General features: G+C 39.9%; 1 protein-coding gene across 14 annotated transcripts in view; it reads left to right on the top strand.

Moving 5' to 3' along the window:
• camk2g2 (calcium/calmodulin-dependent protein kinase (CaM kinase) II gamma 2) overlaps positions 1-12,636 on the top strand; it is a 49,531-nt gene that overhangs the window by 27,850 nt on the left and 9,045 nt on the right. For 4 of the 14 annotated variants that reach the window (XM_063875062.1, XM_063875067.1, XM_063875063.1 and 1 more), the window contains exons 7-14: positions 772-874; positions 1,444-1,527; positions 1,642-1,736; positions 3,356-3,478; positions 3,779-3,862; positions 3,952-3,994; positions 6,767-6,807; positions 11,970-12,014. In XM_063875062.1, the coding sequence (XP_063731132.1) occupies positions 772-874; positions 1,444-1,527; positions 1,642-1,736; positions 3,356-3,478; positions 3,779-3,862; positions 3,952-3,994; positions 6,767-6,807; positions 11,970-12,014 (618 nt within the window). Of the gene's footprint in view, positions 1-771; positions 875-1,443; positions 1,528-1,641; positions 1,737-3,355; positions 3,479-3,778; positions 3,863-3,951; positions 3,995-4,840; positions 4,901-6,766; positions 6,808-7,521; positions 7,555-10,017; positions 10,099-11,969; positions 12,015-12,636 lie in introns of all 14 variants that reach the window. The other 10 variants (XM_063875056.1, XM_063875061.1, XM_063875071.1 and 7 more) reach the window with 5 other exon arrangements.

The following is a 12,636-nucleotide window of genomic DNA, read 5'->3' on the forward strand; positions in this document are numbered from 1 at the left end:
GTAGTGTGTTTTATAGGTTTCTGTGCATGTAAATGGTCAGCTAAAGCTAAAACCCCAAATTCCCTCCATAGGGAGTTTCTCTTCAACACACTCCCCAGCTTGAAACACCTCCAATAGACTCCTTTGTTTACTTCTGTGAATGGTGACATCACTATGTAACCATTGTACATATTGGCTAGCGCTCCAACACATTGTGCGTGATAGGTTGAGGGGCGGGACATCTTTAATCGGTTGACCAATCCCAACAGAGATGGCCACCTATAATAGATATTGTGAAAAAGACCTAATAGAAGTCCAGCTGTTCAACCGTAATCAGTGACTGACCTCGCACAAAATCACTCTTGACCTGGTGCGTTTCCTCGATTTTTCTTCTCCCTCTCATCTCTGCACGAAGTGACAGGAATTATGATTCAACGAGGCACGAAGGAGGAAAGCCGTTAAACTGAATCACAGTTAATAGGCCCTTTCTCTTTACCGAGTCCTGACTTTTGCATGATTGTGTGATCAGAAGGACAGTGTAGAAACTAAGGCGTTACATTCTGTGACAGCTGAGGGAAAGGTCTTTCCTTCGGAGGGGGAAAGCCTCTGGCCTGCTTGACCAAATCGTGATTCATTACTGCTGTAGATGTCATCTGGCTCCTGCAGCTCCTACAGTCATGCAGTCATTTCCTACAGGGGGGGGGGACATGCTTTTCTCTTTTGCCCCTCATTGTTTCTTTCTTTTTCTATAATTTTAATTCCCAAAACACAATTTGTCTTTGTGTGTTTCAGCCAGAGAACCTGCTCCTGGCCAGTAAGATGAAGGGAGCAGCGGTGAAGCTGGCAGACTTCGGTCTTGCCATCGAGGTTCAGGGTGACCAGCAGGCATGGTTTGGTAAGATAAACCACTCTACTAACAGCTTCACTTTTCACCTTATTGTTTGTAGAGTATATATTCCATAGTTTACACTTCCATCTCTATAGTTGGCTCCAGGAATCACAATCACAATAACTGCTTATTAAACTGGCAAGCTAGAGTGTATATACTTCAGTACATTTTGATAATAATATGCTGTTTTTGTAACCATTAAAGTGAAATAAAGCAATTAAAAATGAGAAGAATAGCGAAAAAATCAAGAATACGTATTAAATAGCTATTTCTGCTAAAGCAAATAAGCACATTATTTTCTAGTAAACAACTACTTGGTGTTTATTGTGTATTTATATTGAGATATTCATATGAATATTAGTTTACAATTCATAAAGGCAATAGATAGAGGATAGTCGTTACTTGTTTAATGAAGGTAAAACACTTTTAAATGTATTAAAGGAGGAGAAATGTTAAAATAATGTCAATATACTCATTACCGGTAGGCTGTTCCAAAGGTTGATACAGAGATCAAAAGAGCTTACCCATAGTCTTGCTTGAATGATTTCACACAAGTATATGTGTTTTTCTCGCAGGTTTTGCAGGAACTCCGGGGTATTTGTCCCCAGAGGTGTTGAGAAAGGACCCGTACGGCAAGCCAGTGGACATCTGGGCCTGTGGTCAGTTACTTTCTGTCTGTGTGTCTGTGTGTTTGCTGCTGCATTCATATATCTCCTACTTTTTCTTTAGGATTTATTTGCAATATGTTAATGAATATGTGTTTTTGTTGTAAGGTGTGATCCTGTACATCTTGTTGGTGGGATATCCTCCCTTCTGGGACGAGGACCAACACAAACTGTACCAACAAATCAAGGCCGGAGCGTATGACGTGAGTACTTCACTCATGTTCTTATAGTTTCCTTCCTTTACATCTGGTTTGTGAGCTGCATGTGTGTCGTTTGTGTGCAGCGGTTCAAAGCAATTTGCCTGGAAACTGACCATGATGGCAGAATAATTCAGTGTAGTGTTGTGGAAATGTACACAAAATGTATCTACGGTAAATATGAAAAAAGTTAAGAGCATACCTGGGGAACAAGAGGAGTTAAATATGAAGGCCTGTTTCCCCCTAACACTGAGGTTAATGCCACTATTTAATAATAAAAATATAGATTATTTAGCTTTAATAAAGGCCTTTCTTTTACAGAGCTCACTTCTCAGGCTCATCCTTTGTTGGCTGACTGATTGTGTTGTTTCCTTTTGAATCCACGAAGATGAGAGTCTGTGAGAGAGCTCCATCTGTTTTCATATAACTTGAATTACAATACATAATCATAATTTATGTGAATGGGAAAACAAACACGAGGAAGCCTTGGGACAAGCCCGGCAGGACACCTTCAGTTCAAGTCTTGTCAAATTACACTCTCGGAATTCTGTCATGCAAGTCATTTAGAAATGTAATTTTAGTTTTTTAATTGCTTGCTGCTTGTTATTGCATGATTTTCATCTAGCTGTAGAAAAAAGTCGTACACCATGAGAGAGCGACAGGCGTATTTATCAGATCTTGTCCTAGTCCTCTGGGAGATAGGAATTTATTACCCGTATTAATTTCCATAATTGGAAGCAACCACATCTAATGAATGTGCATAATATGGGCATTGATATGAAGTGACGGTGACAAGCACTAGTAATAATATCCAGCATCATCACTGTCATGCAGAGCCCTTGAATCTCATTCTTCGTTCTTTTTGTCAGTAATTGACAGCTGACTCTTTAAGGTTTGAAGTAAATGTCTTTTGACAACTTGCTCTGATTTTTAGAAGTAAACATGTTCACAGGCACTTTATGGTTTCTTGAATGGCAACTGAAGGTAATTAGTTTAAATTACCGAAAGTAGAGAAGCTACTCTGACTCTGAAAACTAAACCTGTCACGACTAAAGCCTCACTAACATGATACGCGATAAAAAGTTGCTCGTATTATTTCAAATGTTTAACAAGTTACTGCTGACTTTGCGATGCGTAACAAATCAGATAACGGGTGTATGTAGTGGCGCAGATTAGCAATAGTTCAGCCATAGAAACCTCACATAACTGGCTGTTAATACCGAGGGTCTGCGCCCAGCCTAGAGATGAGCAAAGTGCAAATCACATATCATGTAAATGCAGCTTAAAGGGCTTCACGTACTGAGTTTATCACCACTAATTTAAAATCCCTCCCCTGACTTCATTATAGAATCAATTAATTATTGTGTTATCTCGGTGTATGGCCTCTCCTATTATTGCACAGATAAAACATGTTCCATAAGAAAATGAAAGAAAGTAAAACACAGGACAGGCAGTATGAGAAACATAAAGCTCTTTTTGGAGGCACAAAATACAAATATGAACCCGAGAATGAGAACAATAGGCCCCCTTTAAGCCACCTGTTTCAAAATAAAATGCTCAACGAAAGCTTCATAGCTGTGATGCAGATGCTTAACACTTCTTTCTCTTTTGTCTTTCCTCTTCAGTTTCCTTCTCCAGAGTGGGACACAGTGACCCCCGAGGCCAAGAACCTGATCAATCAGATGTTAACCATCAACCCCGCCAAAAGGATCACAGCCGACCAGGCCATCAAGCACCCCTGGGTCTGCGTAAGTCACACTGCTCGCCTTCACAATAAATATATTTTGAGGATTAAAGAACAACACCTGGTGTGGGTATTCGCTCCATTTTTAAACAATTAATGTCCCTTTTTTTTTTCCTTTACCTTTCAAGAAGTCACCTCTCACACACCAACACATTCTGTGTTACTGCTAAACAGAGAGTTCTACATTATGTACGCTAGCAGAATTGTAGTTTCATAAAAAATAAAACACTCAACGCTCTGGGTCCATTTATATTTAACGACGTTACGTCTATCTCTAATGCTGTTTCCTCTCCTCTACAAACAGCAACGCTCCACCGTGGCCTCCATGATGCACCGCCAAGAGACTGTGGAGTGTCTGCGCAAGTTCAACGCCAGGAGGAAACTTAAAGTGAGTGAGCCACACTCTTTCACACACACACTCTCACACACATCCACATTAGACTAATCCTTATAATGTTTATTTCTGTGTCCCTCTAGGGAGCGATCCTCACAACAATGCTGGTGTCCAGGAACTTTTCAGGTAAGCTTTAGCAGTGACACTAATCACACATCGAGAGACAACAATCTGATGTGACCAAAGACTTCAAACAGAGCTGTTGATAATATAATTGAAAAAACTGGATGAAGAGAAACTGAGGTTGTGTGTTATGTCATCATATTGAAAAAAAATAACTATACTTAAAGTTTAATACGCTTTATAGGCAACCACTCGGTCCTTATCTGTGATCTAATAGAGGCCTAATGATACAAATAGCTGTTGTTCTCTCACATTATAATCTGCTCCTCAGCTCGGTCTGCAGTCTTGATTTTGCACTTCAGGGGCTTGGCTCGGATTTCCCCCTCGTAAACAGTTTGCTCATCTGAATACAGTTCGCCTTTGATTGAACATCCAATTTGTGGGCTAGACGATGGCCTAGCAGGCTAATGCATTAATGCTATTTGGACCCGTGTTGATTTGCTTTCATGTCAGTAAAGCAGCTCCTGTCGATTACAACCAATTATTCTCAGGGTCATGATTGATCTAGACTGAAGGGGGGCAGACGAGCCAGACTTCTAAATTGCTTTAAACAACACTGCAGGCAAGTTTATCAAATGGATGTCCATGGAAATAAGATTAAATCATTTCAGGGTGCAGGTGTTTTGATGCTGAGAACATTTCCCTTCTGCTGCCTGACCTCTTCCTAACTGAAAGGAGTTGCAATCTTGTCTTCAGTATTCCAAACACTTTCCGTAAAAACCCATGTTTTTTCATTCTTGTCTAACACTCGATAAGTTTAACAATCCGAAAAATTAAAACGGCTCTCAGGCTTTAGTGAGGCTCTCCTCCTACCTATGCCCCCACATTGAATCCCTCTCTGTCCAATAGTGGGACGGCAGCATACCAGCCCTGCCGCTACTACCAGCACGGCCGCAATGGCACAGGAAGGTACGTCTGCTTGAGGGGGTGTTGGAGTCGGGCACTGCCAACTTTGTGCTCAGGCTGTTGGCATGTGGCCTGGGCTGCTTGAACCCCTCCACCTGCTGCCTGCTGCCTGCACACTGATGAACCACTTTTGAATGGTGGTCATTGCACCGGGGCATCTAACACAAACACAAACAAACATGTAGATGGAAACGAAGCTCAGCTTTTGACCTCTCGGTACTGACGGTGTCTCGACGCTCTAATGAACAGAGCTCCTCTCCAGGACGGGCTATTTAATTTCCTGTGTCGAACACAACGGCCATATAACTGACACCCAGCATGACCCTCTGACATCTATCCAACGACCGCAGCTGCCACTGGGCGAAGCTCTCTTCAAACAATTTGGATGCAAATCTTATCCTCTGCAGAATATGCATTTTAGTCTACACACACACACACACACACACACACACACACACACACACACACACACACACACACACACACACACACACACACACACACACACACACACACACACACACACACACACACACACACACACAGCCTTTAACCTCAGTCACATTTCAAGTTTACCTCCTTTAAAGTAGTTTGTGTCCATAGTACTTGACTGATGCCCAGTCGATGCCTGCCTCACTGCAACCTCACCTCCGCATGTCTCTGGCACTAACAGCGAGCCGAGCATGTGTATGGGCGTACAACACAGAGCTATATTCTAACCTGCATGGGAAGCTGTTTATCAGTATGCACGGTTATTGATTTTTCTTTGTCCCCTCTCTCCTGCCTGCTCCGTTGTGTTTCTGTGAACAGAGGAAAGATCCTAAAGGCATCAGTATGCTTCACGCAAAGTCTTTGCAGGAGCAGTGTTTAAGGGGACCTATGCTAAGTTCAGTTGTTAATCATGGACTTGTTTTTATCACGATGGTCTTGATTTACGGAGTTACATTCAGGGTAAAAGTGACCAAGTTGTTTTTTATTTTGAAGAGATGTCCAGCCTCTAAAATGTCTGCTCACTCGTTGGGAATGCACACCAGGACCCCTTTAAAAGACTTTAAAGTGGATGCTGCATGTATAAAGCCGTCATTGCATGAACCCACCACCTCTTTTAACACACAGTAAAAGCCTGAGAGGTGTGTGTGTGTGTGTGCCTGCAGTTGTCATCTTGAGTTTTCAGTGTATTTCTTTTAGATGTTGAGATGCGGATATTAAACACGTTACTGTTCTCTTGCCTTTTTCATTGCCCTCCTTCCTATAAATGGAAGGTAAGGGAGGTTCATTGGTACATGACTTACACAAGTCTGTGTTTTTGTGTGTGTGCATGCGTGACGTTTTATTCCTTTGTGTCTGGTTATAAGAGTTTAAGAAGCAGAAGCACATGGTGTTATGTTGTGTGATCAATTGTATGCCAACATAAAGTGTAATTCCCCATGAACTGGTTAGATTACGTCACATTTTGCTGTCAATAATCAGTTGTAACACTTTCTGTGTGTCCTTTTCTTCCACCTGCAATTTTCAGTGCTTATGGTTTAGTTGAAGGTGTTAGCTTTATCACACTGAATCAAAATACATTTCCTTGGTAAAACTCACCTATTTCAGCAAGGAAATGTAGACATCAGGTAAAAGCTTCTCATGGACTAAAAATAACTCATCACTCATTGAATTCATTCATTAGGTAATTTATTCATCCATTCATATTTCTCTGGAAAAGGTGGGAGTCCTTAACTGTTCCAAGAAATGTTGACAATATGGAGCAGGACCTGAAATAAATAGAGTTAGGGGTGTTAGCCAGCGTGTCAAACTAACAAACGTTATTTTAATTTAGATAATGGAACCTTTTCTAAGTTAACAATCTTGTCTCTTTTTTTTTAGCGTGCAAATCCTTGCTAAACAAAAAGACGGACGGTGTGAAGGTGAGTCCTCTGACCAATAAGGGTTTTGTTGACTTTTCTTCTTCTGTCTTTCTCTTCCTATCTTTTGGTCTGTCACCCTAACTTCTCTCTAATAGCATGTATTTTTAATATTCTGAACTAATGAAAATCACTGTTGGATAACCTCTGTGCTCTGGTGCTTCTTTGTTAGCATTTCTGTGTTAATGTTATTTAAAGATCTTGGGGAAAGAAGGTTATTCATGAGTGGGATTATAGATAAGGGACATAACAAAGACACTTTTAAAATGTTTAGATTTTTACCTCCAGGTTGATTCTCTTGATTCACAGCGATCCGAGTTACCGCCATGTCTATGGGCTCACTTTGTTTTGAGCGACAGTCAGCGTCAATGCATGCAGTGAAGCGCCATGATCAACAAAATAAGATTCCCATTACATACAGTAACTTAAATATTACCTAAAACCCCGAAACAATATACAAATAAACTGCACAACCAATGATTTAATACCCTGTAGTTCTCCTTTAAACAAATGGACTCCTTAAATTGTTTTTGCAGCTGATTTTTTTCTCGTAGTGTCCCTGTCTCATCTCTGTTCCTGTGTAAGCTTGTGCAGCTGTTGTGCTTTTCTCTCTTTGTGAGATCAATCTGGCAGCTTCACTCTTTTACTATTTTGATTAGTTTCCTTGTTTCCCTATGACCCCTTATTCTTTTCCTCCTTTCCATTGCTGTCTGTCAGAAAAGGAAGTCCAGCTCGAGTGTTTGTTTGATGGTGAGATCGGCTCTGTCGTTTTCGTTCCATTTTTCATTCTTTGTCTCTCTTCGTGTTTTTTCGAGTCTCCCCCTCCGGTCTTCTCCTCCTCCCTCCTCTCTTTTATTGTTTCCTTTTTGGCAGAGAAGCTTGAGGCATCGTCTTTGACAGTTTACGTCTTGTCCAATTTGTGTTGGATTTCCATCCAACATCCCTGCATCTCCTCCTGCATAAGCGCCACCAAAACCATTGCAAGTCCTGACAAACAACAAACACACTCATCCCCTTTCTGTGTTCGACTATTGATGTCTAAGATCAGACATGTTGGCTTTCTTACCAACATCCCTGACCATCACAGAGAAGAGGGACATTTTAATCACTGGAAACAAATACGATCGTTTTCCCTTCTTCAATTATTGCATTATGTATCATACTCATTATTTTTCATTTGAGTTACTTTTATTTTTCCCTCTACCTGTTAATAAAACAGCTGTCTTGGTAACTTGCAGATAATCCACACTGTTAGTGACAGTACAGTAAGTAGGTGAAGGGGTGTAAATCAAGTGATTAGCAAAAATTCAGTGGCATTTAAAAGTTATTCAGTATTCGTTTCTGATATGTCTTTTGATCTTCGTGACACTTTTACTTTAATGCATTTTAAAAAGTAAATACATGTTTTCTTGCTTAAACAAAAGCCTATAAATAGGAGGGTTTGGTATCTGATACAATACCAGAAAGGATTTTCTACAAACCCTTTTTTCAAATCCATGTAAGAAGCAAACTTTACAGAAAGTAACTGATTTATAAACACAAGCAGCCAATGAGGAACCAAAGTAACATACATTTATTCTGATTTAATTCAGAAACGGTGCTACGGACACATCCTGGCTTGTACTTAAAAAGAGTTTCTGTTATAAATACTGTGCGATCCTGCTCTGTTAGGGGAAAACATAAACTCTTAGGGAGATTTCATTCGTTAAAACATAGTCTGCAGTTTATATCTGTGATTTTTGAACACTTTGCACCAATTGTTTCATCAGCAATTGAAGTCAATAGATGTTATTAAAGAGGAGAATCCTGAAACATGAAACGTTATCTCTGACTGTAACTTAATTTCAAGGCTGCAGAAAATGAACAACAGCAACCAAGTCTGAGTAGCATCTTCCTATTGCTGATGTTCACATTGAGACTGCGGATGAATCTGGTGAAATATCGCCTGCTTCTTTTCACTTCTTGAAGTAACTGCAGTTTGCCTTGTCCATGTTAGTGTTGCAAATTAGTTGTTCTGTTAGAACATGTTCTTAGTTGGCCGGGGAGGACGCCAAATACTTTTTTTAAAGTGTCACTGGGGTATTGGCTCATCTCAGGGTTAGAAAAAAAACCTCCCAGTACTTTGCTCCTAACCTTGTTTTAACCGTCTTCTAACTTTTTTGTGGGAACACTGATTTGCATTCGAGAAGCTTGTCGTTCTCCTTTCCCGTTAGTTATTCTGAGTCCGAAGGGAGAGTCCCACTAAAGCTGTTTTCTTCTATAATCTAACTTTACAATGTGCTGCAGATTAACCCCTATTCTGGTTTGCAGGTTGCAACAAAACAGCATTAAAATAACTGACTGCAAAGCACAGACTAAAAGGTTAGGGTGAACTAATATGTTGCAGTCAAGATAAAGTAGTTTGTGAAATATCAGGGCTTTAATTTCGCCGTTGCATTAGATAATGATAAAGGAATACAACCATACCGTACATGACTTGTGTCCATAGTACTCGACTGATGCCCACATTAAATCACTTTTCTCTACCATTAGAGAAAAGCCTGTCATCAAGGCCTTTCACTGCATGCAAAGACCTGGACTGCCAACCATCATTACAACTTATTTTCTGAGTTGATTACGTTTTCTTTTGGCTGTGCTTTTGCCAGAATTAGTTGACAGATTTCTGGTGCTTGTTTTTAGATTCAAACCTGTGTTTTTTCTTTTCATTCCAGCAGATGTTGATACACTTATCACTTTGTATAAGTGCTGGGAAAATACTTTACAATCCAGTTTAATATAACGTTCATGTGCTGACTAACTGTTCTGTATTCTTACCCTTCACTCCTGGCGATACAACATATTAAACTCATGTCAGTTAACCAAGTTAGAAAGTGAGTACACTCACATTTTTGTCGGAGCAGTCACTTATCTATATGTACTAGCGCCTTATAATCAAAAGATTATTTGTGAAGCCACATGCACACAAACAACTGCGTTTTAAAATGCACAAGGCAGCAGGGGGCAGATGATAGATAAAGTTGTTCAGATAAATCTAGTAATCTTTGAACTGCGCACTCTGAGTGTGCCGTGACAAACCCTACACACTTACAATACGTTGGATGTTTATACCGGCCGTGTAATTGCTCAATTCTTGCTCTCCACCTGATATTCCCAGAGGCTGGGTAATAATCTGAGCCCGGTGGAGTCATTCTGTGTTGTGTTTCTTTGCCCCAGTCGCAGGGGACCAACAGTAAAAACAGTGTAGTAAGCAGCAGCAGCACCAAAGACAGCAGCATGTCATCTTCAGCACCAATGGTACCTCATCTCTATTTGGTTTCTCTCACATTGCTTTCTTTTTTAACAGCATCATTTCATTGTCTTCACCTTTTTTAAATGTTAAAGTCTGTCTCCTCATCTTCTCGTGTCACACTCCATGTTAAGTGAATTATGTTCTCGTCCTTCATCCCCTGCCTCTTTTCTTCTGTTGTGAACACAAACTGTGATGGTGGATTTGATGACTTTAAAATTGAACAACTGCTTTGTGCCTTGGGGTGTCCCTCCCGGCTTGTGTTTTACCCAGACCTCCCGTGTATATAGATATATATTTACACAGTGAGCTGCACTGACAGGTAGACAAATGACTTTCATTTTGCGGTGCAACAGCAGACACATAAAACTTGCTCTGCTCAGCCACATACTGGTGACATCAGGTTGATTGTTTGCCCTTTAAGAAGAACCGGTTTATGGCACTTTCTTGGAAAGCAAAGCTGACTAAAGGTTGTAAACAACAAGGACTTCTGGGTAAAGCAGGAGCTTGAGTCTACAGGTCACTGAGGGATTACTACAGCATGAGGAAGCAGCCCCTGTGTTTGTATTTGTGATGGTATTAAGTAATGTGTAGAACATACTGGAAATGACTGTGGGTCGATCCAGAGGTGTGACAGAATTGTATAAACAGCTGAGAGTATGTGAATACATAAGGAAAATAAATCATTTGTGTTTGAATGTAGAAATATTTTCATAATATAAAACTATGTCCGTAATGAACTGCTAAATCTGTAGCAGTTCAGAGTAGCAAGGAAATGACACGATTTACACTTAAATAAAATTAAACTAAACATATAGATGTTGTTCCAAAAGTGTAAATTAGAGAGTTAGATCAGAGGAACAAAATCATGAAGAAAAGGGTAAATGTCATTATTTCATATATTAAGGCTGGGCAGAATTCTGCTAACCAGTAAATGCTAGTAATCCACTAAAGATGTAGAGTCAGATTTAATGGTTAGTTAAAAAAGGTCCAGTGTAGATTACCATGTCATCTAAGGACTGTTTTTCCAAAGTTGTAGTTTCAGGATATCCATGTCGACTTACGAAATACTTTGTTTGTTTATCAAACAATGGATAACTGGAAGCTCTTGAATTTTCTTTGTGCAGAATGTTTCTGTGGCAGGGTCACGGTTGAGGAAAAGGAGTGGTTACACAAACACACAGTCAACACACTTAAAGCAGCGTGTATGCTATTAATCTGGAAGGGTTGAAGATTCACATTTTCATTCCTCATAAGTGCGTTTGGATGTGGATATATATCCCAAGCTTATAATGAAAGAGTTATCTTGCATTGAGATGTAAACTAGTATGAAATTGCTTTTAGGAAGAAATGTAGTGAGTTTTCATTTACTAGCTCATCATTGATTCCATTAAAATGATTCATTGATGCATCAGTGTTTTACATGTATATCCGAGCTTTCCAGTTTATCTTCCACTTGGATATTAAAACTACATTTCAAAACAGTTGAATAACTTGCAGCTGACATTATAGTGGCATAACATCTGCTCTCACAGTTACGTGAACACTCAGTCACTCAGAAACCCTCCTGCTCCTCCTCCGCCATGGCCCTGTCTGGTGAATACAGCTTGTTTAAGTGTTCATGGCATGCACTTTGGGAGGAAATGACCCTGTAGAACACACTGCTGGGGACAGACTGACACTGAGCACCTTGACATTTACACTCACCGTTAATCACCATAAATGCTCCACAGTATCTGCACTGTAGCTCCTATGCTTTGTTTTGGTGTGCGCACATGTGTCTGTTTTGTATATTTATCGTCATTGAATGTGTCGTTATTCCCTGGCATCTCCTCCCATTCCCTCCCTGCATGGTAAAGTGTCTCCTACCTCCCCCCAGGAAGCCCAGACAACTGTTGTACACAACCCAGCTGACGGCCCCAAGGTAAGCCCCTCCTCTCCCACCACCAGCCCCCAGCTACCCACACCTGCAGGTAACTGGTGGAGGATTTTCTCTAAACACACGCTGTCAGAACAAACAACTCTTTGCTTCATTGTGCAACGAATGTTTATTATCTACCTTCCTATTTACTAAAATCGAGTCAAATCCTGAGAACATTTCAAATCTGGAAACGCATTTAAATCACTGTAAAGGTGACCCATTATTGAGCCACTGCTAAAAATGTAATCTATATATTTCACAGTTTTATTATAATTAATAATAATACAACAAAGTAGATTAAATTGTTGCTTATTCATTAGAGAAAAATTAATTGGGATAATAATGAATCATTTAAAAGACACAAATAATGTAGCATTTTGAACTAAATTATATACAACATGTTGTTATCATTTTTATATTCAAATTTTACACCAAAAATGCAGCCTTTGCTCCACTGCTACACTGCATATAAGTCATTGTTTGTTTTTTTTAACTTAGGGCTAAACCTAAGCTTAAAGTGCCAAATATTATTTTCATAAATGTATAATAATTTATTCTGACATTAGCAGAAGTGCTCCTTAGTTCAGATGAGGCGCCTCCATTATAAAACCCTGAATTATTGACA

Source organism: Eleginops maclovinus, chromosome 22 (genome assembly GCF_036324505.1).
Source record: "Eleginops maclovinus isolate JMC-PN-2008 ecotype Puerto Natales chromosome 22, JC_Emac_rtc_rv5, whole genome shotgun sequence".
In the NCBI taxonomy this organism is placed as follows: domain Eukaryota; kingdom Metazoa; phylum Chordata; class Actinopteri; order Perciformes; family Eleginopidae; genus Eleginops; species Eleginops maclovinus.